Below are 26,703 nucleotides of genomic sequence, written 5' to 3'. Positions count from 1 at the left end.
GGTAAGCTAACACCAGTGTCGTAAATTTGATGCAAGCTGCAATAGGTAACCAGTGCAGGTTGGCAGGCAGAGGGATGACATGGGAAGAATGAGGGAGGTTGTAGAGTAGGCGAGCTGCAGCATTCTGGATGAGCTACAGGGGTCTGATGGCAGAAGCTGGAAGGTCCGCAAGGAGAGAGTTGCAGTAGGATAAGGAGCGGAGTAGAGTAGGTGGTAAGAAAAGGGCAGATCCTTTGGATGTTGTACAGGGGGAATCTACATGTCTGGGTCACTGCAATGATGTTTGCTGAGGAGGAGCGTTTGTCGTCGAACATGACCCCTGGGTTCTTTGCATTGGATGAAGGCGACCTAGAGATATCCCCATGGAGATGACAACATTGAGGGGTGGAGAAGATGGAGGAGGAATGTCGATTACCTCTGTCTTGCCTGGATTGAGCTTCAGGTGATGGTCATTCATCCAGCTCTGGATGTCATGCAGGCAAGCAGAGATGCGAGCGGAAATCTGTGTGTCAGAAGGAGGAAAAGAGAGAAACAGTTGGGTGTCATCAGCATAGCAGTGGTAGGATAGACCATGAGCAGAGATAATTGGGCCAAGAGACTGGGTGTAGAGGGAGAAGTGGACCAAGAACTGAACCTTAAAAGAGATGCGCAGAACCTTTATTTTTAAATACATTTCTGAGTGGATAGTATCTCCATCCTTGACTCTTGTATGCTGCGTAAATGGGAATAAAATATGTATATATTTTTGAGAGTTAAAATCGACCACAAAGTTGGCATTCCAGCTGCCCCGCTGAGCCAGCCAGCCCCCAGTGCGTGACGTCACAGCCGTAACTGGTTTTAAGGCCGAGGCCTTTGACAGCTATAGACCAAAGCCAGACTCGGCAGGCAAGAGTGGTTGCAATGGCCTCTTTGTTTGGATTTATTAGATATTCTTCGGATTCCTCAGATAGTAATACATCTGACTGTGAGGTCCTGAAATTGGAGTGTGTGTACATGCTACTGCTATACACATAGAACCGTATCAGTTCGAACCATCGGAAAGTGAATCCGATAGTAACACGTCAGCCACGGAGGCCCCCACCTTACAAAATAAAGCCAGAGAGCAAAGCCATCTAGAGAATTGGATGGAATTGAACTGACAGTGTCATGGGATTCTCATTAAAACAGGATAGGCGTTATAACTTATGTAACATACATGTACATACATGCATTTTCACTGATAAAATGTAAAAGGCTAATTAAATAATCAGATGAACTGAGACAATCACATTCTGAAGCAAATTAAATAATCTTATACTGGTAACTTAAATACACAATACAAGTTACATGTATTAATTTACTGTAAATGCAGGTAAACAACGAGTGGTGGTGGTGTTTTTGTTGTGATGTAACCAAATGAAAGTCGCATCTTACCCGTCTGTGTTCTTGCTTCTTGATGGCCAATCTTGTGGCCGATTGTTTTGAAACAATCTGACTTTCAAGTTCTTCGTTCAGTTCTTCGTTCATTTGCTTCTCCCACGTAAGGGTGAGATATTGCTGCTGAGGCAAGCATATCCAGCAAAGAAATCTGACTACTGGTCCACTCGTTCTCTATTTTCTCCATACTGAGTACTCTGCCATTACTGCATGGCTCACACTCCGGGAGAACTGGTGCAACTGATCTTATTTTCCTTTTCTTGTAGTTTTCTTTTCCTTTAATTGTTGGTATTGCACCCTCTTTCAATATGGGCTTATAGCCAATGCTCCTCAACAGATCAGAGGTTTTGTACGAGTCATCAGTAAAATGTGCCCATGAATTTCTCACAAAACGCGTCCAAATCTTTGCAGTTTGAACATTCTTGGGCCATGAATGCAACATAAATCCACCTTCTGTCATGTTGCTGCACCCGCCAGCAACATATCTACGTGGCATGGCGATAAATTAGCTCAAAATGGAGGATTGAAGTTGCAGTTAGCTCTGTTTTAGTATAGCGAAAATGGCGATGAGACCGATAGCCTTTCTGCTGTGACATCACAGATGTCAAGGTCATTCACTCAGACGGCTACCTATATGAATAATTTTAATCGCAAAAATTACCATATTAGATTTATTAACGCTTAAAACTATTCCTATGCCATTCTTGAGGTCTCAAGGCATTTATAAACAAAAAGTGAGTCCATGGTTCAAGTTTCATCAAGTTTATTTGTATAGCGCTTTTAACAATAAACATTGTCGCAAAGCAGCTTTACAGAATTTGAACGACTTAAAACATGAGCTAATTTTATCCCTAATCTATCCCCAATGAGCAAGCCTGTGGCGACGGTGGCAAGGAAAAACTCCCTCAGACGACATGAGGAAGAAACCTCGAGAGGAACCAGACTCAAAAGGGAACCCATCCTCATTTGGGCAACAACAGACAACCTGACTATAATATTAACAGTTTTAACAGGTATAGCCCTCAACTGTCCTCATGGGGCCGTCCTTCACAGGAGCGGTGCGATAAAACTCCGACCAGACACAGGGCACCAGGATGGATCAAGCAGGTCTGAGGGGCAGAAGAGGCCAGCAACTCAATCCCAGGATCAACATGTAACTCAGAGGGACAGATTGGGGGGGGGGGAAGAGAGAGAGAAAGAAAACACAGGTTGTTAGGTATGCCCTAAAAATGACAAGTATTAAATCTGTGTGGTAGGCTTGCATGGTTCTGCGTATCTCCTTTAAGGGCAGGGCTCTACAGTGCGCACATTTCACTCGCATTTGTGAACGAATTTTTCGGCATGCGAACGACGAAAAAAAAACATGCATTCGTGCGAGGGCTTCTTGTGGCCGACAATTTCGGAAAGCACTGAGCACAGACGCGACAAGTTTAACATTCTAAAATGTATCAAACATTAAACTGCAAAGTATGTAAATCCAGTGCTGGATAGCCTACCTAATATCATTTTTTACACTAGAGACAAGAAAATTACATCAATGTGTTCATCAGAGCGTTGTAGTGCTCAATGTGAAATAATTTTGTGAATATCTCCTTCCGTTTTCGTGTAAATCCCCGTTGTTTCGAGGGAGCACTTTGAGAAAATCCTTCACTTTCTGTGTGACACTCTGTGTCTCTGCACTCAGTGCGCGGATGGGGGAGGGGCTGCTCGCTCTCACACACACACATGAGGGAGGGGCTGCTCCCTCTCAGAGAGACACATGCTTGTAGCCTCATGGCAGTGTAACGAGTAATGGCCTGTATTGTTGTAAGTGTGTGTGTTCAGTGTTGTGTACATGCGTGTGTGTGTGTTCTGCCTGCGCCTTGCTCCCTGTCTGTAATTGCGTGCATTGCCTCTGTCTTGCACTGCGGTGGTTCCCACGGTAGCCGGGGGGGGGAGTGAAAAAGTTACATTTTTTTTGCCGTTCTGCCATGCTAGTGCGTTTTACCGGGACATGAGATTTCAGCATTTTTATTCTTCTCGGTCTGTAGCTTGAATAAGTTTAGGCTACTGAATAACACTTTCAGTTAAAGTTGAGTCTGGTGCTTTTGTGCTGACGCTACAATAGCCTACTATCACAATAAATATCCCCCGTAACATTTCCCGTTTTCTACTCATCTTTCTGTGATTGCCCCTCTTTCCCACGGTTGTATGTTGTGGGTGTGGCATTAGGTGGGAAAAGTGCTTTTTAGGGATTCACCAGATCATTCAACTGAGAGATAACTGAGAGCTGGTTCGGACCGAGCTGAGAAATACATTCGCTATGCAGAGAATAACGGCATTTTTTAAAAGCAATGATGGTGGAAACAAGAATAAAAGAATGGACGAGGAAGAAAGTGTAGTGAAGAAAGCTAGAACAACAGGAGAAGGTGCGGGAAAATTATATAATGAGATGGAAAGCACACACCCCAGTGCAAACATTTAGATGGGAACATACAACACAGCAGAAAAACAAATAATATACAGTATATACAAATGGTGCATGTCACAACACAGCAGAAAAACAAAGAATATATATAGAACTGGGCATGTTGAGTTGCAGATGTTAATTGCACATTAGTTATAGAAACTCAGTTCAGCTACAAAACTCAGGATATTGCACTGTATTTGGTATTGCATTGTATTGGGTATGGATGTAAAAGTGTAGAAATATAAATATAAAATATACAAAAGCTATAAAAACTAAAAAGTTGCTCTGTGAGGTTGCACTGTAATAAGTATTGCACTGTATCAGGTAAGTGTGAGAATATTGTCCTTTTAGGTCCTTGTTGGTGCATTGTTGCACCTGCCAGAAGTGGCATCAGTCAGTGCATGTAATTAGCCTTTTTCACATTACGTCACTTGCAGAAGAACCTCACATCCATTTTCAGCCTTTTGAATGGAAGAAGAGGCGGCATGCTAATCTGCTGGCTAACAAGTAGCAACCATAGAAAGTCAGTAAACTTCCTTTCCAAAACAAGGCAGATAAGTGACTGGAATGGTCGCTAACAATACGTAATGATAAACAACAATGCGCAATATTATTATCAATCTTATCTGTGAATGACAGTTTTGTTAACATATGTTGCCGCCGTATACCTCTTCTTCCATTCAAAAGGCTGAAAACGGATACGAGTTCCCCTGCAAGTGACGTAATGTGAAAAAGGCTAATTGTTCAAGGTGGTTATGGCCTGTGGGGAAAAAACTGTTTTTGAGTCTGTTGGTCCTTGCTTTGATGCACCTGTAATGCCTGCCTGAGGGCAGCAAGTCAAAGAACTCAGAGCCAGGGTGGGAGCTGTCCTTGATGATGTTGTTAGCTCTGCTGAGCTCTGCTCTCTGTTTAGCTACTGTTTGTTCATTCATTCAGTTGTTCGTTATTCATTTGTTTGTTCATTCATTCATTTGTTCATTCATTCATTCTCAATTGAATTTTGCGTTTTATGTGTTGGTGTGTCTAAGGTTTGCGCTGCAATAAACCTTTAAAATGAAAACTTACTTGTGCTTGTGCCCCCATTTTTTCCCTGTGCTCCTAAAATTTTTAACTTAGGAGCACATGTGCTCCTGAAAAAAAAAAGTTAGTGTAGAGCCCTGTTTAAGGGACACTGGTGGTAAGTGCCAGACCAGGTAACCTGGAAGGAGTAACCAGAGAGGTAGGACTTGAATCAGTCTAGGGTTGTCCCACAGATCCCTAGAGCTGATAAGGATGACAGGAGGATGGAGCAATCAACAGTGTCAAATGCAGCAGAAAGAAAATTTCAATAACAAACTCCTTGTGGATGTGCAAATAGTTTGTTATACCGTAAAGTTCAGTGATATGGGCGCTGTGTGAGACAGCTGCCTCTCCAGTAGCTCTGTAGTTTTTAGTTCTTTAAACCTCTTTTTTTCCACCTTTTTTACTTTATGCTCTTCTTACGAAGACGTAGTGTGTTTTACTTATATAACATGGATATTTTTAACTTTAACACGCAACCAGGAGCCAGTTTTCTCACTTATTCGAGAGAGGAGCTGCTGGCCCTGAAAACAATGGGACAAGCCGGGATACGACACCCCATCCCGGCCGAGCTGAGGAGGAAACCCAGGGGCTGCAAAGCTGGAGCTAAGCTAAAGGCTAGGCTAGCGGACAACCGGCGGCGCTACAAACCATCCATTCCCTCTGTTATCATGGGGAATCTCGCTGCCGAATAAAGTTGACAAGCTATCTGCTCTGAACAACCAGCGGATTTACCGGGATAGCAGCTTATTTATCTTTACGGAGACATGGCTAACACATCTCGTACCGGATGCTAACGTGGACTTGTGGGGATTCATTGCTGTGAGAGCCGACAGAGACACTAACACACGCGGGAAAAGCAAAGGTGGGGGACTCATCATTTATGTTAACAACTGCTGGTGTAACCCAGGACATATCTCCGTAAAGACAGTTTTATGTTGCCCGGACTTGGAGCTGCTAGCCGTTAGCCTGTGGCTATATTATCTGCCGAGGGAGTTCAGTCACGTGACCACCATCTGCATTTACATCCCTCCGAGGGCAGATGCAGCCGCTGCATGTGAGAGGATTCACTCTGTCACAGCAAGGCTGCAGACACAGCACCCTGAGGCATTTATGATCATTTCTGGGGACTTTAATCACGCTACTTTGGACTCTACTTTGGCTGCTTTTTACCAGGCTGTGGACTGCCCAACAAGGAACAACAGGACAATTGACTTGCTGTATGCTAATATGAGGGATGCATACAGAACCACAACCTGGTTCTTCTACAGCTGAAGTACAGCCCCCTGGTTCAAAGGCAGCCTGCAACAACTAGCTCCATCAGGAGATGGTCCCTTGAAATGGAAGATGCCCTCAGGGACTGCTATGACATCATGGACTGGGATGTGCTCCTTAGCCCACACTGTGAGGACATAGAGGGGCTGACACACTGTCTGACGGATTACCTTAACTTCTGTACAGACGTGGTCTCCCCCGCTAAGTCTGTACGGTGTTACCCTAATAACAAGCCATGGGTAACACAGGAAGTCAAAGCTGTCCTCAACAGGAAGAAGGCTGCCTTCAGGAGCAGGGATAGGGAGGCGATGAAAGCAGCACAGCAGGAGGTAAAACGCTGTGTGAGGGAAGCTAAGGACAGCTACAGGAGAAAGGTGGAGCAGAAGCTGAAGGAGAGCAGCATGAGGGAGGTCTGGGAAGGTGTGAAAACCATCACAGGCCACAATACAAAGACCAGAGTCGTTGAGGGGACAGTGGAGAGGGTGAATGAGTTGAATGACTTCTTTAATTGGTTCAATCAGCCCACGTCCCCCCCACCCTCTCCCTCACTGCAGCCATCTCTCCTTCTTCCCTCAACACAGACTCCTCCATGCAGTACTGCAGACCAGGTCAGAGGTCAACTGAGGAAGCTTCACCCCAGCAAAGCAGCAGGCCTGGACAAGGTGTGTCCCTGACTACTGAAGACCTGTGCTGCTGAACTGGGTGAACCACTCCAACGCATCTTCAACCTCAGCCTGCAGCTAGGGAGAGTGCCCACCCTCTGGAAGACATCATGTATTGTTCCAGTTCCCAAAAAGAATCGGCCCAACAAGATGAACAACTTCTGACCAGTGGCACTCACTTCACATCTGATGAAGACGTTGAAGCGGCTCTTCCTCAGCCTCCTCAGACCCCAGGTACAACATGCCCAGGACTGTCTGCAGTTTCCGTACCGGGCAGGTGTTGGTGTGGAAGACACCATCCTCTACCTGCTACACCAAGCCCACTCGCATCTGGATAAAAAGGGAACTGGCACAGTGAGGATCCTCTTCTTGGACTTCTCGAGTGCCTTCAACACCATCCAGTCCCTATTGCTTCAGGACAAACTGAACAGGATCCAAGTGGACCCTTGCCTGGTCACCTGGATCTCCAGCTACCTCACTGACAGGCTGCAGTATGTCAGGCTGAAGGACATCACATCTGACACTGTGATTAGCAGCACCGGAGCACCCCAGGGCATGGTGCTGGCCCCTCTTTTCTTCACCCTGTACACCGCAGACTTCTGCTACAACTCAGAGCTGTGTCACATTCAGAAGATTGCGGATGACACAGCCATCATTGGGTGTATCAGTGACGACAGAGAGGAGGAGTATAGGAGCCTGGTGAGGGACTTTGCTGTGTGGTGCAACAGGAACCATCTGCAGCTCAACACCTCGAAGACCAAGGAGCTGGTCATTGACTTTGGGAGGTCCAGACCAAGGTCACAACCAGTTCTGATCGAGGGAGTCGAGGTGGAAGCTGTGGATTCCTACAAGTACCTTAGGCTGTGGCTGGACAGCAAGCTGGACTGGGCTTGCAACACCAATCACTTATACAGGAAGGGACAGAGCAGGCTATACTTCCTTAGGAGGCTGCGGTCCTTTAACATCTGCAGGAAACGCCTGTGGATGTTCTATCAGTCTGTGGTCGCCAGAGTCCTGTTTTACACCGTGGTGTGCTGGGGGGGCAGCACATCCAAGAAGGACACATCCAGGCTGGACAAACTGATCAGGCGGGCCGGTTCTGTGGTCAGCATGAAGCTGGACTCTCTGGTGATGGTGGCAGAGAAGAGGTCTATGGACAAACTGTTGAACATCATGGACGATGCCAGTCACCCTCTGCACACTGTCATCAGCAACCAGAAGACCCTGTTCAGTGACACAATGCTCCTTCCCAAGTGCAGGACGAACAGACTCAAAAACTCCTTTGTCCCTCATGCCATCAGACTGTACAACTCCTCTCTAGGGGGGGAGGAGGGGTAACAGGAGGACAGAGGACGGGAAGGAGCAGTAGCCTAGCCTAACAATAAGCAATACCAGACAATCTACAATATAAAGTGCAATATCTCTCCTGCCGCCGCCCCCCTTCTCTCCCCCCTTTTTTTTCTTCCTTTCCCTCCTTCCCCCTCCCTCTCGTCCCCATATCTTATTCTTTTTATATTTGTCTCGTCTCGTCTCGTCTTCTTCCGCTTATCCAGGACCGGGTCGCGGAGGCAGCAGTCTAAGCATGGAAGCCCAAACTTCCCTTTCCCCAGACACCTCGGCCAGCTCCTCGGGAAGAACACCGAGGCGTTCCCAGGCCAGCCGAGAGACATAGTCCCTCCAGCGTGTCCTGGGTCTTCCCCGGGGCCTCCTCCCGGGGGGACATGCCTGGAACACCTCCCCAGGGAGGCGTCCAGGAGGCATCCGAAAAAGATGCCCGAGCCACCTCAGCTGGTTCCTCTCGATGTGGAGGAGCAGCGGCTCTACTCCGAGCTCCTCCCGAGTGACTGTGCTTCTCACCCTATCTCTAAGGGAGTGCCCAGCCACCCTGCGAAGGAAACTCATTTCAGCCGCTTGTATCCGTGATCTTGTTCTTTCTGTCATTACCCAAAGCTCATGACCATAGGTGAGAGTCGGAACGTAGATCGACCGGTAAATTGAGAGCTTCGCCTTTTGGCTCAGCTCCTTCTTCACCACGACGGACCGGTAAAGCGACCGCATCACTGCGGAGGCTGCACCGATCCGCCTGTCGATCTCACGCTCCATCCTTCCCTCACTCGTGAACAAGATCCCGAGATACTTAAACTCCTCCACTTGAGGCAGGACTTCTCCACCAACCTGGAGAGGGCAAGCCACCCTTTTCCGGTCGAGAACCATGGCCTCGGACTTGGAGGTGCTGATTCTCATCCCAGCCGCTTCACACTCGACTGCAAACCACCCCAGTGCATGCTGAAGGTCCTGGTTTGAAGAAGCCAACAGGACAACATCATCCGCAAAAAGCAGAGATGAAATCCTGTGGTTCCCAAACAGGATTCCTTCCGGCCCCTGGCTGCGCCTAGAAATTCTGTCCATAAAAATTATGAACAGAACCGGTGACAAAGGGCAGCCCTGACGGAGTCCAACATGCACTGGGAACAGGTCTGACTTACTGCCGGCAATGCGAACCAGACTCCTGCTCCGTTCGTACAGGGACCGGACAGCCCTTAGCAAAGAGCCCCGAACCCCATACTCCCGAAGCACCCCCCACAGAATACCACGGGGGACACGGTCGAATGCCTTCTCCAGATCCACAAAGCACATGTGGACTGGTTGGGCAAACTCCCATGAACCCTCGCGCACCCTATGAAGGGTATAGAGCTGGTCCAGTGTTCCGCGACCAGGACGAAAACCGCATTGTTCCTCCTGGATCCGAGGTTCGACTATTGGTTGAATTCTCCTCTCCAGTACCCTGGAGTAAACTTTCCCTGGGAGGCTGAGAAGTGTGATTCCCCTATAATTGGAGCACACTCTCCGGTCCCCTTTCTTAAAAAGAGGGACCACCACCCCAGTCTGCCACTCCAGAGGCACTGTCCCCGACCGCCACGCGATGTTGCAGAGGCGTGTCAACCAAGAAACCAATTTTTATATTTGTATATGTAAATAATTTATTTTAATTTATCTAGAAGTTTCTCTCTATTTCTTTTCTCTGTTTATCTGTAATGATGCTGCTGGAATCTTAATTTCCCTGAGGGAACCCTCCCAAAGGGATCAATCAAGTTTTATCTAATCTATCTAATCTAAGTTTGTAATACTGAAATGGACCTAGTTGCCACACCAAACACTCACATTATATGTGAAATTTGACAGTAGAAAATGCTTTAAAATACTTAAATGATCGAATAAAAACACCAAGAAGTTTAGCCAACAAAAAAAGGTGAATTAACCCGTTGACTAATATGATAAAGGCAGTCAGTTAATTTGTCTCACACATTTAAACAGGACATTGTCGCAAAGCAGCTTTACAGAAAAATAAAGACTTTAAACATATATGATATATTAAAATTATATCACATTTTATCCCTTATAAATGTAGTTATCAATGGTTTTAAATTGTGCCAGTGATTTTTACCTCAAGTGATGAGACAGACCAATGTAAATGATGTTGATATCGTGAAAACTCTTTCACCCATTGTAAATGTATAAGTATTTAAAATCTGGCAGTAATGATGTTTTTCCGTAAGTTAAAGTATGTTATAAATGTAGAGGCAGTGCTTAATTTGTGAAGTGGGAGGTCCCGGAACGCCAAATATTTTCAAATACATTTTCGTGAGAGCCATATATAAAAAGTGACGCTGAAGACAACTAAAATGCATTTTTACGTATGACCAACAATTTGAGTGTAATATATTCTTTTTCATAATGAAGAGGCTCTTGACATGCCGTCTTCCTCCTGTCCCCCGCTGAATATTTTGACGCAAACGTAGCTCGGCGTGTTTCGAAGTGCCGCTTTATTTCATTGTTTCATCGATGCAATCTTGTCATTGTATAGGCCTATTGGACACAAAGCAGAACCCTCTCACCCCACAAAGGCAAATTCCTCTGTCCATTCCTGTTGAAATGTACGGTAGCCTACCTTTTTTCCCTTTTCGCCATGTTCTTTATCAAAAGGCTTTGCTTTGCGGACAGCTAACTGACTTTTTCATTAAATGGAGGTGTACTTCTTGATCTCAATGTGAGCTGATTAATCTGCGAGCCAGATGCACCAAAAGAGCCACATCTGGCTCCCGAGCCATTGCAGACCCCTGCGTTAAGGCAACAACTGGATCAGCAATTAACAAATCAAACACAGGTTACAATATATTGATGGCCATAATAAAACACAGCAGAGTAAAGACTTAATCTTGCTTGTGTATCTGACTGAGATTATAAAGAAAGTAAATAAATAAAACAGTCCTGGCACTTGCACCCACAACGCAGCCCCATAGACCGTAGAACGCATTTGAACAATAGACCTACCACGTGTCGACCGACCCGGCAGTGGCCCTGCTTGGCAAAAAAATAATAATAATAATAATATCAGACATTATGATCTTAGAAAACGCTTTAGTGATGAACAGTTACAGACAGTAATATGTCGTGATATTATGTTATAAAATATTTTTTATTAGGCTATATATTAAATTATATATTAAATTTATCTTCTAAAATAACAGACTGTACTCATATCACAACCGGTTTATTTCACCATTGGAGATCAGATCACACAAGACATGAGTTAAATGACTCATTTTAAGGATTTAAGGATTTATTTAAAAGCATAGCCTAGGATTTCAAGCATATTTCAAGTTTAAAAGCAGTGCCAGCAAACATAAGTGCAATCAATTAAAGTAATAGTTAAGAAATAAAGGGTTTACAAAACAAGTTGGAGAATTCATTTTAAGGATTCAAGTTTTACTATATTCCAAGGATTCAAGTAGCAGCCATAAGTGCAATCGATTCAAGTAATGGGTAAGTAATAACGGGTTTTTAAAAAGTGACGTGAACCATTTTTTCTTTTTCTTTTTCAAGTAACACGGTTAATTATTTTCTTAAGTAATAACGAGTTGACATGTAATGTTTTTTTTTTCTTTCAGGGGAGCGATCCGCCTACACCCTTCACATAGTCAAGGATTTGTTATGTAACTGGGATTGTTCGCAGGTGGTCGGCAGGTTCAGGATGCACCGGCGCTTTGCCAGCCCATTGTAGCTCTCTCGGGTTGCTCCATCACGGGTGGGATCCTGCGCTGCCTGTGTAAAATGTCTGTAGAGGGCAGGGTAACGTTTAGGATCCGTCTGTCCTGGGACTTTGAAAAATTTTAGTAAGCTTTCTTGTTTTTTTTGCCATTTTTTCCACAGCGCAAGCTAACGGCTACAAAAACCCCAGTGTTCTGTTGAGCGGAAGTATACACCCCATGTCCCCCCCCCTTCCCCTTTCGCATAGATTTTGTGGATGTCATTGGAGAGAAATCAACAACAGATATCAAAATCAAAACCGAACACTAAACAAATTTTTGTTTACTTATTTATTTAATTTATTGTTTGATTTTTTCCCTTTGTGATGGTCACGGAGGTGATCTGATCCATTTAAATAGCTGCCGGAACACCGAATGAAATGAAAATAGCTGCCGGATCCGACGACGGAGGTTCCGGATCTTGTTCCATCATGTTCCGGCTCAAATTAAGCCCTGTGTCGAGATAGTTGGGAGTATTTCAGTGGAATTAAATAAAATCTTTACAGTAAATGTGATTTTCTCCTTTTGCCTTGGTGGGGACTTTAAATGATACAAATTTACTTGAGGTCGATGTGTTCAAAAAGAAACATATTTCAGTTCCAGGAAACTTTATAGTTTTTAGAACTATATATTACTTTATTTTTTTCTTGAGGGGGGGTGTTTGCTTGCTTGCTTGTTTGTTTTATTTTTATGTAGCCACACATTTGAATTTCTTTGGGTTTGTTGTGGTGTCATCAGGCCATCCTTAAAAAAAAAATCAGTTTCCTGTCCACCGGGTGAGCAAAAAAGTTTTCAGTCGGGAGGGAGGGATTTTTTTTTAATATATGGATGGATAAGAAATCGCAATGTTGTGTTTGCTTTTTCTTTCAGTACTTTTTTATTACAAAAGCAGACACATTTAATAAAATATGACAGTTTAATCAACTGAAACTTGTACAAAAAGTTTAAGTTAGCATTTTAAATGCTGACTGCAACATTTGCAAAACTTTTACAAAGGTACTTAAAATGTCCGACACACGGACTTTTTGTAGTTCTAAATTGACCGTTAGGCCTAGTTCGGATGAAATTACACTATTAAAATGATCACTGAATGATTTGTTTTTCTGAATCTTTACTATTTTGTTGTTCGCGAGAATACCATTTTGCGATTTCACACTTAAGCAAATGTTTGAAAACTCCGGATCTCCTTCCTTCATGGTGGCTGCCATTTTTTTGTGCCGCACGGCGCATGTGCAGAGCTGATTCAATTCTATATTCTGCGCGGAATGCAGGGCTTTCCACAAGCGCCGGCTGCCGGCCATACAGCCGACTACACAATTAAGTCCAGCCAGCTACTTTAATGACTATTATTTTTGTAGCCTACAGGCTCTAAATATTAATTTTCGATTTTAATAAAATTAAATGTTTATCTAACGGACTGACAATAATGTCAAACTGAACTGCACTCATTTAAGTTGTGATTTGCGCTGTTTGTACCGATAATAACCACAAATTCCCCGCCGACTTCGTTGATCAAGGGAGAGTAACTCATCCGCAGCCCCGACATGCGGTGTGTGCGCGCGCGCACTCGGCGGAGGCAGTAGTGTGTCGGAGGTGACATCGGAGGGAACAGAAGCAGAGATAACGCTTATTTTGTCTCCGGTCAACCAGTCTTCTCTCGTTCAATTACGTGCTGGCATCAAAAGACACCATTTGTTGTAAATGAAACCAAACTGAGTCTTTGGAGTGTATTTTCATACACAAATGGAGAAATGTTCGCTGAGTGTTTAATTGTGTAGCCACCACTGCAGACCGTTGTCGTTGTTAATTCATAGTATGCTCAGCTGCGTGAATGCACCGAAAATAAGAGATTTACAAGCCAGGAACGCCTCATGATGCAATACGCAAGAAAAGAAAGAAGATTTATTGCCATTTTACTTTGTATTTGAGTAAAGTGAATAAATAAATGGTCTGTGGAAAATACAGCCCGGCTGGCTACTTATTTGTCATGGCAGGCTGGTATGAGCCTTAGTGGAAAACCCTGGGCATGCATAAATGTCAAGTTCGATTTTAGATTTATGAACCCGAAAAAAAATATCGAAAAACCTGGGGGCGTCGTGGCTCAGGTGGATAAGGCGCCACACCATAAATTCGGGGACCCGGGTTCGATTCCGACCTGAGGTCATTTCCCGATCCCTCCCCGTCTCTCTCTCCTGCTCATTTCCTGTCTCTACACTGTCCTATCCAATAAAGGTGAAAAAAGCCCAAAAAATATGTCGAAAAACCGGCGTTAAAAAAAAATTTCAACAGAACAAACGGCACTCACCCGGCCGGTGGACCGGAAACAGAACATTTTTTAATAATGGCCTCACAATGTTAAATATAATTTATTCAGGTCTTTATTAAAATATTGAATAATGTTCGGCGGCACGGTGGTGTAGTGGTTAGCGCTGTCGCCTCACAGCAAGAAGGTCCTGGGTTCGAGCCCCGGGGCCGGCGAGGGCCTTTCTGTGCGGAGTTTGCATGTTCTCCCCGTGTCCGCGTGGGTTTCCTCCGGGTGCTCCGGTTTCCCCCACAGTCCAAAGACATGCAGGTTAGGTTAACTGGTGACTCTAAATTGACCGTAGGTGTGAGTGTGAATGGTTGTCTGTGTCTATGTGTCAGCCCTGTGATGACCTGGCGACTTGTCCAGGGTGTACCCCGCCTTTCGCCCGTAGTCAGCTGGGATAGGCTCCAGCTTGCCTGCGACCCTGTAGAAGGATAAAGCGGCTAGAGATAATGAGATGAGAATGAGATGAATAATGTTCTGCAGCGCCATGTTAAGAATAAAAACTCTCAAGTGGCATTTCAGATGGCAACTGGGGTGGTAAGGTTTATTTTAAGGGTGACGTCTGATTTGGAAGCAGTTATTATAAAATAATATATAATAAGTGGTTATTATAAAATAATATAAGAATTCAAACTTGTGTTTGTCTCCACTAACACTGTCCCACTTACTCCTGCTAAAACTTAGCCTAATAAACTAGACCCACCCGCCTAGCGGCCAAAAATATTTTTGCCTACGAGTGGGTCTAGCCTCGCACCATATCAACAAAACACCCCGGGCATCAAATCGTGCCCGCCAATCACAACGCAAGGTTTTTGTTTGGATTCTTTGGGCGGGCTTTTGCAGGAGTGACGACAAGGCTGCGCGACGCTGGAGAAAGCACAACAGGAAAGATGGCTACGGTTAGTGAACAGCGCTCGTTTGACTCCGCTTTGGAATCAGTTTTAGAAGAATTAGACTTGGAGTTTTCGTTGAAACATGAGCAGGAAGAGGCTCTCCGCTCATTCCTTTTCAAGAAGGACGTTTTCGCTGTTTTGCCGACCGGCTATGGCAAAAGTCTGATCTACCAGCTGGCTCCGCTGGTAGCCAAAAGGATGGGGCTAGTTTGTGCAGTACGAAGAATTAATAAACAGCTTTGAAACATTACTTTTTGATTGTTTCTTATTTTCCCGTTATTTTAAATTTAAGGGAAATTATTTCACCAAACACCACTAAATAAAAATAAAAACTCTCAAACAGTTTAAGCAAACCCTTGAAAAACACTTGGAAAAAAAAAAGTGTATGTTAAGTATGTGGTACAGACTCCAAACTTGTGGTCATTATCTCCAAACTTCTTAATATCTAGAACCTGTTAATTAATATGCATTTTGAAAAATTATTTATTTCAAGGCCTCCCCCACCGCTTTCTGTCGCTCTGACTACGTCACAGTCACTGTTGCGCTGATTGGTCAGAGCATTGGCCTATACGCACAGAGACAGTTTGAAAGACAGCGGGTTGTTCCTCCCACACCCTTCGGAAATGTCTACGAGCGAGGCCAGACTAAATATTCACATTTAGTCTGGCTTGCCAGGCTAGCTAAAACTATTACAACTCTCACTTTGTACCTTATAGATATGGTTTTGTTTTAACTTCTCTGTTCTCTCTCATCCCCAGTAAATTTCCATGACATGGACTTTTGAGATTGATGTATATCTACAGAATAATCTTTTTAAAACCAGTTTACATAATTTGAGCTTTGTAATACTTAATGTGTGGTACATAGTACATACAGTGGTGTGAAAGTGTTTGCCCCCTTCCTGATTTCTTATTTTTTTCATGTTTGTCACACTTAAATGTTTCAGATCATCAAACAAATTTAAATATTAGACAAAGATAACACAAGTAAACACAACACAAAATGCAGTTTTTAAATGAAGGTTTTTATTATTAAGGGGGGAAAAAATCCAAACCTACATGACCGTGTGTGAAAAAGTGATTGCCCCCTAAACCTAATAACTGGTTGGGCCACCCTTAGCAGCAATAACTGCAATCAAGCATTTGTGATAACTGGCAGTGAGTCTTTTACAGCGCTGTGGAGGAATTTTGGCCCACTCATCTTTACAGAATTGTTGTAATTCAGCCACATTGGAGGGTTTTCGAGCATGAACCGCCTTTTTAAGGTCATGCCACAGCATCTCAATCGGATTCAGGTCAGGACTTTGACGAGGCCACTCCAAAGTCTTCATTTTGTTTTTCTTAAGCCATTCAGACGTGGACTTGCTGGTGTGTTTTGGATCATTGTCCTGCTGCAGAACCCAAATGCGCTTCAGCTTGAGGTCACGAACAGATGGCTGGACATTCTCCTTCAGGATTTTTTGGTAGACAGCAGAATTCATGGTTCCATTTACCACAGCAAGTCTTCCAGGTCCTGAAGCAGCAAAACAGCCCGAGACCATCACACTACCTCCACCATATTTTACTGTTGGTATGATGTTCCTTTTCTGCAGGGGCGCAGATAGGATTTTTGAACTGGGGGGGACTGAGCTGTCAGCAAATGATTCCATTTTGTGTGTGTATATATGTGTGTGTGTATATATATATATATATATATATATATATATATATATATATATATATATAAATAAATCTCCTTCTCACCCCCGGAGGGGGGTGGGGGGGGGGGTATCCATGTCATCCTCAAGCTCGGGTCCTCTACCAAAGGCCTGGGAGTTTGAGGGTTCTGCGCAGTATCTTCGATGTTCCTAGTACTGCGCTCTTCTGGACTGAGGCTTCAGATGTTGTTCCTGGGATTTGCTGGAGCCACTCTCCCAGTTTGGGGGTTACTGCCCCAAGTGCCCCCACTACCACGGGGACCACGCAACCCTTGACCTTCCACATCCGTTCCAGCTGCTCTTTCAACCCTTGATACTTCTCAAGTTTCTCATGTTCCTTCTTCCTGATGTTGGCGTCAGCTGGGATCGCCACATCTATCACCACCACCCTCTTCTGCTCTTTGTCCACCACCACTATGTCCGGTTGGTTAGCCAGGATCTGTTTGTCAGTCTGGAAGCTGAAGTCCCACAGAACCTTGGCCCTGTTGTTCTCAGCCACCTTCTGTGGTATGGCCCATTGGGACTTGGGTACTTCTATTCCATACTGGTTGCAGATGTTCCTGTATACTATCCCAGCCACTTGGTTGTGCCTCTCCATGTACGCTGATCCAGCTAGCATCTTGCATCCTGCTACTATGTGCTGAACTGTTTCAGGGGCTTCTTTGCACAGTCTGCATCTTGGGTCTGATCTACTCTGGTAGATCCTGGCCTCTATGGCTCTTGTGCTTATGGCCTGTTCCTGTGCTGCCATGATTAGTGCCTCTGTGCTGTCTGTCAGTCCTGCATTATCCAGCCACTGGTAGGATTTCTTGATATCAGCCACTTCCTCTATCTGACGGTGGTACATGCCATGTAGGGGTTTGTCTCTCCAGGTTGTTTGTTCCTCCTCCTCCTCTGCACTCTCATCAGGGTTCTGCTGCCTGAGACATTCACTTAGCAGTTCATCCTTTGGGGCCATCTTTCTGATGTATTCTCGGATTTTCGATGTTTCATCCTGGACCGTGGTCTTGATGCTTACTAGCCCTCGGCCTCCCTCTTTCCGCTTAGTGTATAGTCTCAGGGTGCTGGACTTGGGGTGGAACCCTCCATGCATGGTGAGGAGCTTTCTAGTCTTGATATCTGTGGCTTCTATCTCCTCCTTTGGCCAGTTTATGATACCAGCGGGGTATCTGATGACTGGTAGTGCGTACATGTTGATGGCTCGGACCTTGTTCTTACCATTCAGCTGACTTTTCAGGACCTGCCTTACTCTCTGGAGGTATTTGGCTGTGGTTGACTTCCTTGTGGCTTCTTCATGGTTTCCATTAGCCTGTGGGATGCCAAGGTACTTGTAGCTGTCTTGGATATCACCTATGTTGCCCTCTGGTAGGTCAATCCCCTCAGTCCGGATCATCTTGCCTCTCTTTGAGACCATCCGGCCACACTTGTCCAATCCGAATGACATCCCTATGTCATCGCTGTAGATCCGGGTGGTGTGGATCAGCGAGTCTATTTCTCGCTCGTTCCTGGCATACAGCTTGATGTCATCCATGTAGAGCAGGTGGCTGATTGTTGCCCCACTACGGAATCGGTACCCGTAGCCGCTCTTCGTGATGATCCGACTGAGGGGGTTCAGGCCTATGCAGAACAGCAGTGGTGATAGCGCATCTCCTTGGTATATGCCGCACTTGATGTTGACTTGGGCAATGGGTTTTGAGTTGGCCTCTAGGGTTGTCTTCCACATTTCCATTGAGTTCTGGATGAAGGTCCTTAGGTTCCTGTTGATCTTATACAGTTCCAGACATTCCAGTATCCATGTGTGTGGCATTGAGTCGTAGGCTTTCTTGTAGTCAATCCAGGCAGTGCACAGGTTGGTCTGTCTCTTCTTACAGTCTCGGGCAACTGTTCTATCGACCAGTAGCTGGTGCTTGGCTCCTCTGGTGTTACTGCCAATCCCTTTCTGTGCCTCGCTCACGTATTGAGCCACATGCTTACTCATTTTTGCCGCAATGATGCCTGACAGGGCCTTCCATGTTGTGCAGAGACAGGTAATTGGCCGGTAGTTGGATGGGATGGGTCCCTTCTGGGGGTCCTTCATGATTAGGACTGTCCTGCCTTGGGTTAGCCATTCTGGGTGGGTTCCATCCCTCAGCAGCTGGTTCATCTGTGCTGCTAGGCATTCATGGAGTGCAGTTAGCTTCTTCAGCCAGTACGTATGGATCATATTGGGGCCTGGTGTTGTCCAGCTCTTCATCTTTGACACTCTTTCTTGGACGTCTGCCATTGAGATGGTTACTGGTTCTTGTTCTGGGAGGTTGCTGTGGTCAGCTCTTAGGTCCACTAACCATTGGGCATCGGTGTTGTGTGATGCCTTTCTTTCCCATATGTCTTTCCAGTATTTTTCCACCTCAGCTCTTGGTGGGTCTGACCGGTTGTTGTTCCCCTGCCACTGAGAGTACACCTTGGCTGGTTCAGTGGAGAACAGCTTGTTTATTCTTCTGGCCTCTCCCTCCTTGGTGTATCTCTTCAACCGGGTGGCCAGAGCTGTTAGTCGCTGTTTGGCAGTTTCGAGTGCCTCTGGTATGGAGAGTGAGTTGTACTTCCTGGGTGCCCCTTTATTCACCATGTTCCCTTTCTGTAGTTCAGCTAGCTGGCTAACTTCTCTCCGTGCTGCCTTTATCTTGGCCTCTAATCGTCTCTTCCATGGTGGATACTGTTTGTTATGTCCCGAGCCCACCTTGTGTCCAAGCATCTCCATGATTACTGTTGCTGTACTGTGTATCAGCTTGTTGGTCTCAGTGATGGTTCTTGTGGAGATTGTCTTCAGAGCAGCATTCACATCTACTAGTAGATCTTCTGAAGGTACTTGGCAACTCAGCTTCGGTATTCGTCGGGGGCTCCAGGTTTCCAGTTGGGTCACGATCTTCCTTCTCAGGTCAGCAGCTCTTGTGTTGAGGCTGTTAGGTGTTGGGGCTTGGCACCCAATCTCTGGTTGTGGGGATGATGACATCTCCCCACTGACCTGTCTTCCTGGCTCCCCCTTGCCGTAGCATCGTTGTTGTATTTCATTAATCTCTAGTTGTGATAGTAGATTTCGATATATATATACACATATATATGTATGTATATGTGTGTGTGTGTGTATATATATATATATATATATATATATATATATATATATATATATATATATATATATACACTACCGTTCAAAAGTTTGGGGTCACTTTGAAATGTCCTTATTTTTGAAAGAAAAGCACTGTTCTTTTCAATGAAGATCACTTTAAACTAATCAGAAATACACTATATACATTGCTAATGTGGTAAATGACTATTCTAGTTACAAATGCCTGGTTTTTGGTGCAATATCTACATAGGTGTATAGAGGCCCATTTCCAGCAACTATCACTCCAGTGTTCTAATGGTACAGTGTGTTTGCTCATTGCCTCAGAAGGCTAATGGATGATTAGAAAACCCTTGTACAATCATGTTAGCACAGCTGAAAACAGTTTAGCTCTTTAGAGAAGCTATAAAACTGACCTTCCTTTCAGCAGATTGAGTTTCTGGAGCATCACATTTGTGGGGTTGATTAAATGCTCAAAATGGCCAGAAAAATGTCTTGACTATATTTTCTATTCATTTTACAACTTATGGTGGTAAATAAAAGTGCGACTTTTCATGGAAAACACAAAATTGTCTGGGTGACCCCAAACTTTTGAACGGTAGTGTGTATACATGTTATTTCACCTCCCTCACTGCCATCACCAGGAACTACCTGCAGGCCAGGACAATGATAACATTTTAACATAGCCTATGGATAATCCAAAGTTTACACATTATCATCACGCACAGAAATTGCAAAACTACAAAACTAGTTTTAAAACCGCTAAGTTCCAACTGTTAAACATAGCGAGAGGCTGGGCTACGTGTGTGTGTGTGTGTAAAGTGTAAACCAGTGCATCCTGACTTTCTAACTATGCCTGTGTGTTGCGTGAGCGGCAGTAAGTCAACAATTCTTCACAAAGTTTCCTTATGAAACAATATGCTCGCTGAAATTATGGCAGGGAATGCCAGATTAAACATTAAAACTGCCTTCTGAGCACTGTATCTACAGGCTACCACCGAAAGAAGGAGGCTACCAGAAAGGCATCTCTACTCCGTACGATTTTACTTTCACTACGACATTACTTTGAACAGACTATCAAAAAATTGCAAGGTGATATGATAAATAAAGTAAGGCACAGTTTACTTACAGTCTTTTTTTTTTTTTTAAACGATGCAATTGTTTTCTGCCTTTTGGCACCCTTCATCATGCTGTGTTGGGGTCCTGAACTAGGAGGAGCTGTCCCCGATATGCCTGTCAAACTTGTTGTGGGTAACCATAGCAACCAAGCTCGAGCTCGCAACCTGTGCAGTCTGCGCAGTTGCAACTATGTATGTACTGCTGTGCACCTCAATAAACTGAATGGTAATTAGTCTTTTGATTTTTCCGTGAGGTTTGCCTTATGCAAAGAAAGACAGCATAGACGTTTTTTCCTCCCTATAAGTGGGGGGGACCGAACGAGGTGAATTTAAATCTGGGTGGGACGAATCCCCCCCGTCCCACCCTCTATCTGCGCCCGTGCTTTTCTGAAATGCTGTTACTTTTAAGCCAGATGTAATGGGACATACACCTTCCAAAAAGTTCAACTTTTGTCTCGTCAGTCCACGGAGTATTTTCCCAAAAGTCCTGGGATCATCAAGATGTTTTCTGGCAAAACTGAGACGAGCCTTTATGTTCTATTTGCTCAGCAGTGGTTTTCGTCTTGGAACTCTGCCATGCAGGCCATTTTTGCCCAGTCTCTTTCTTATGGTGGAGTCATGAACACTGACCTTAACTGAGGCAAGTGAGGCCTGCAGTTCTTTGGATGATGTTGTGGGGTCTTTTGTGACCTCTTGGATGAGTCGTCGCTGCGCTCTTGGGGTAATTTTGGTCAGCTGGCCACTCCTGGGAAGGTTCACCACTGTTCCATGTTGTCACCATTTGTGGATAATGGCTCTCACTGTGGTTCGCTGGAGTCCCAAAGCTTTAGAAATGGCTTTATAACCTTTTCCAGACTGATAGATCTCAATTACTTTGTTTCTCATTTGTTCCTGAATTTCTTTGGATCGCAGCATGATGTCTAGCTTTTGAGGATCTTTTGGTCTACTTCACTTTGTCAGGCAGGTCCTATTTAAGTGATTTCTTGATTGAGAACAGATGTGGCAGTAATCAGGCCTGGGTGTGGCGAGATAAATTGAACTCAGCTTTCCAAAGATGTGATAAACCACAGTTAATTTATGTTTTAACGGGGGGCAGCAATCACTTTTTCACACAGGGTCATGTAGGTTTGGATTTTTTCCCCCCTTAATAATGATAACCTTCATTTAAAAACTGCATTTTGTGTTTACTTGTGTTATCTTTGTCTAATATTTAAATTTGTTTGATGATCTGAAACATTTAAGTGTGACAAACATGCAAAAAAAATAAGAAATCAGGAAGGGGGCAAACACTTTTTCACACCACTGTACATGTTGAAGGGAAGCCTGCCCCATCGCTTCCCTCTCCTCCAACTCAGACAGTTTCAGTCATAACGGTTCCTTTCACTTCAGTCCTTGGTTGTTTTATGCCAAAAAAAAAATCCTTGAAGTGTTGCTACAGCCTTGGTCATATGTTGGTTGGTGTGTTTTTTATGTTAGGTTCTCAATATGGAGACAGAATTCAGTACTTATATAATTTCAGCACTGGAGGAAGACTCCCAACTCTCTCGCCTGTTGGCCTGTAGATCAGTATCCTCATTCATTACTGTTACAGATGGATGCCTTAACCCAGACACACACAACAAGATCTTCCCAGGTACACACACACAACACTTGAAAACATCTGCAACACAGCTTCACCTTGACATGTTCAACAAGATCTACTCGGATACAACCTTCACTCTCTCAATCACAAGCTTTTCTTTTCTTAAAATGGGAAATTAATACATTTCTGAATACATTCCATTTATCTCTGTATTATGCGCGTTATATGTTGTATCCTTCTGTGTGTATTTTAGAGCTTTTAAAACGGATAGATGACAGCAGCAAGGAAGTACGTATTGAAGCTCTGAAAACTCTTGGTGTGTGGCTCTCATCTTTGGACAAAAAATATAACACACACACATACCACCCCAGTCTGGAGTTTCTTTTCCAACATTTGTTGCTGTACTTGGATGACCCTGACCATGAAATCCAGCTTATGACACTGGGTAAGGTTTAATCTTGATATTAAAACATTACTGTTTTTTGTGACATTACTAAAATGTTACAGCATTTGGCAAAGCCAGATTTTTTTCCCCCAGTTGTCATGTGTAATAGAGTATATCCAGGTCCTAAAATGATTTGTCCTAAAATGTGTTTACTTGATATCTGAAGACATATAGACACACTTATTTCAAAATTTAAGCAATGAGAGGATGTGCATATGAATTCTCCGTCAGCAATAGCTGTTGATTGTTCAATTGTAGAGAGCGGAGTTGAGTTAAACACAAATATTTTAAGATCAAGAAGCTCAAGAACTTTGACATTCTGCCAACACACTGAAATTACAATAGGTGTCATCCTCAAATCAAATTGTGCCTGTTATAAAACTTTACTAGTAAAATTGTTAAAAGAATAATTCAGTGAATAATCAAATTTTGATAATGTACCTCTTGCGATAAATGTAGTCAATCAGCCAGTACTTTTTAATGTCTATTTGTTTCTTTAGCTTTGCCATGAGCCTAGTAGAGAATAGATTTTCATAGTGCTTTTTACAATAGAAATTGTCAAAACAGCAGCTTTATGGACACCCCCACAGTGAGCAAGCCAAGGGTGACAGTGGTAAGAAAACAGCTCAATATGGTGGTAAAGAGGAGGAAATCTTAAGAGGAACTTCTCAGCAGAGGGAATGTGTCCTGTTCTGGACCCCACTGTGAATCTTTATTTATTTATTTGGCTAACAAATAATAAGAATCTGGCTCACCCAAAATCTTTCCTGTAAGTAAAAAAGCTATTTTCATCTTAAAAGTTAAGCTATTTTCATATTAAGAGTGAATCTCCTGCAGTGAAACTTTGAGAGGAACCAGATTCAGTAGGGAACCCATCCTCATTTAGCTGATAAGATAACATGATTATACAACCCCAAAACAGAAAAAAGTTGGGATGGTACGGAAAATGCAAATTTAAAAAAAAAAGGTTTCCATGATTTGCAAATCATCACATTCTGTTTTTACTTGTTTTTCACAGCATTCCAACTTTATCGGAATTGAGGTTATAGATATACAGTAATCGCTTACTGAAAACAAATCCTAAACCACATGACAGTATGTACATACACAGTCACTGAGCTGAAAGAAGTAACAAGTGTAAACAAGAAGTATTATACAAAAAGTAGTGTGAACAAAAACTATTATACAAAAAAAAACCCAGACAGAAAAAAAACTAGAAGCAAAAATGTTAAGGGGGTTGTCCCGGTCACCTAACCTGCAGGGAACTTCAGAACTCTTCCACACCGGAGCTATAATTCTTGGAGTTCACCTAACATGTGCCTCATTCTGAAAACACAACAGGCATGTCAGTAAAAAAATAAATAAAAATGTGGTTGCACTCAAACATACAACCCCAATTCAGAAGAAGTTGAGATGGTATGGAAAATGCAAATTAAAAAAAAAATCAGCTATTTCTAAATTTACTTGGAATTGTATTTCACTGCAGACAGTGCAGTGCAGACCCAAGATGCTTCAAGTTTTGTCTGGTCAACTTCATTTCATTTGTTAATAAACATCCATTCCTGCATTTCAGGCCTTGCAACACATTCCGAAAAAAAGTTGGGATGGGGCAATTTAGGGCTCGTAATGAGATAAAACAATTAAATAATAATGTCAACAGGTTATTGTAATCATGATTTGGTACAAAATCAGTATCCAGGAAAGGCCTAGTCTAAATCACAACTTATAGCCTTATTTGTTTTCTGCATTTCAGACAAAGTTACTTCTAGTGAGCAAATTCTAGCTTTGTGGCCATGTGTTGCCCTTCAGGGGTTTACATTTTCTCTAACAGGCAATAATCTTGAACCAAGGACGGGTCAAATTTGTTGAAACTTTCATTGATAGTTTATAGGTTCTTATCTGATATCTTCTCCCACATAACCAGTATCTCGTCATCCCCTGAGTGAAGACAAACACTAACAAACATCATTAGTCTATGATGGGTACTTGGGTTCAGCACTCTTTGGAGTTTTTATGTTTTTCAGCTGCCATTTTTTGTTGCAAAGATCACAGATGTTGGGTTGATTTTAAGATAAGCTGGTGAACATATTATCTAAACTGAGAGACAACAAAGAAGAAACTCGGTTATGAGTCTGTTTATCTCCTCCTTCTGTCCAGAGATTCTGAAAGCCAGCAGTGTTATGGAGCCTGTTCTCCTGCATCAGAAAGCGAAGGAAGTGAAAGAGAAACAGCGCAGTTCTGAGTACTGTGATCAGCTACTTCATTACATACAGTCCCTCTGATGCACACCCACAAAGCATTGTCCAGTGGACTGCAAACAGCTAAATTTTTAATATTTGTTAGATCAGAATGAAGTTGTTTCTTATATAACACACACACACAAATACATACACACTTTACATACCATGTTGATTTTCTTCATCTAATTCTTTATCTCAGGAGCTCTGTAACAAAGTTTGTCAAAAGTGTGACTGCTCAGTCATAGTTTGTTGCATCAGATTATTGCCATACTACAGGATGTAGATGAATAATGAGTAAATGTAGATGAGTAATATGGTTAGCAATAGTATTGATATAACAAATTTCCCTGATAAATTACAGTAAACCACTGGCAGCTACAGTTGCCAGCTTGAAACTGTTTTTCTACAATGTACCAACTGTAATGTGCAACAGTTAATTACTGTAAAAAAAATTACAGTACTCTACTGTATAGAATAAGTTTTACAGTATAATACTATTTGCTGCTATTTTAGTGTTCTTACTGTAATCTCCATAAACAGTTTATTACCATAAAATGTAACAAAGTACTGTAGAATGTCATCTTTACAATATAACGCTACTAAAAGCAAATTTAAAAATCTTACATTTCAAAATGAAAAAAAAAAAAAAACCTGAAAATTGCCAGTATAGAAATGGCTGAGACAAGAGATGGCCTTACAACAAAAGGCTTTTATTAAAGTCAGTGCAGTGTCAAACACATTCAGTAACTGACATTTAAATTAAATTTATGTAATTATTTTTTTGCAAAATAAAATCCTCATTCCTACCCTGAATTCAGTTTCCTTTTTTCTTGAACAATGACTAGAGATGGCTATATGTCTATTAAAGCCACTGCATCAAGAATTTCAAGTAATGAAATTCTTGTAAAATACAATCAAGAACAATTAATCATGTCAAACAGCTTCTCAACAATCTGTATACAACTTGCATACTACACTAAATATGCCTTGCCTTCAGTATCTATCTTTCATGAGTAAAAGAACACACCTCAAACTGCACAGTTAAGACAGCTGGACTAAACTGTACTGAACTGAACAGAACACAATGCTAAGACTTGTGACATTAAAATGACAACATGAACTGCAACGTGGGCAGTTTCTTTGTGAAAATGAGGTCCTGTGTGGAGAGGGATTCTCTTAAGAGTGATATTCAGGAAAATCACCACCCTTTCTATGAGTCTGCGCTCTGAAATATCGGCTGTGAGACGAGGACTGAAGTGGATGCTCATGAGGTGACAATGCGAGACCTTGAGCAGGTGGCTACAGATCGCAGTACTCGGATAAACGAGCTGGAGGCTACGGTTAGCATGCTAATCTCGCAAGTGAAATGT

General features: G+C 43.2%; 1 protein-coding gene across 3 annotated transcripts in view; it reads left to right on the top strand.

Annotated features, from left to right (window-relative positions):
* LOC132868506 (dynein axonemal assembly factor 5-like) overlaps positions 1 to 26,124 on the top strand; it is a 231,838-nt gene extending 205,714 nt beyond the window's left edge. For 2 of the 3 annotated variants that reach the window (XM_060901430.1, XM_060901429.1), the window contains 3 exons: positions 22,543 to 22,699; positions 22,902 to 23,093; positions 25,251 to 26,124. In XM_060901430.1, coding sequence (XP_060757413.1) covers positions 22,543 to 22,699; positions 22,902 to 23,093; positions 25,251 to 25,375 — 474 coding nt within the window. In that variant the 3' untranslated portion in view covers positions 25,376 to 26,124. Of the gene's footprint in view, positions 1 to 22,542; positions 22,700 to 22,901; positions 23,094 to 25,250 lie in introns of those variants that run through there. The other variant, XM_060901431.1, reaches the window with a different exon arrangement.
* Positions 26,125 to 26,703: the final 579 nt, after the last annotated feature.

This window comes from Neoarius graeffei, chromosome 20, assembly GCF_027579695.1.
Source record: "Neoarius graeffei isolate fNeoGra1 chromosome 20, fNeoGra1.pri, whole genome shotgun sequence".
Taxonomy (NCBI): domain Eukaryota; kingdom Metazoa; phylum Chordata; class Actinopteri; order Siluriformes; family Ariidae; genus Neoarius; species Neoarius graeffei.
The sequence above is the reverse complement of the archived record's forward strand: the minus strand, read 5'-3'. Positions and strand labels throughout refer to the sequence as shown.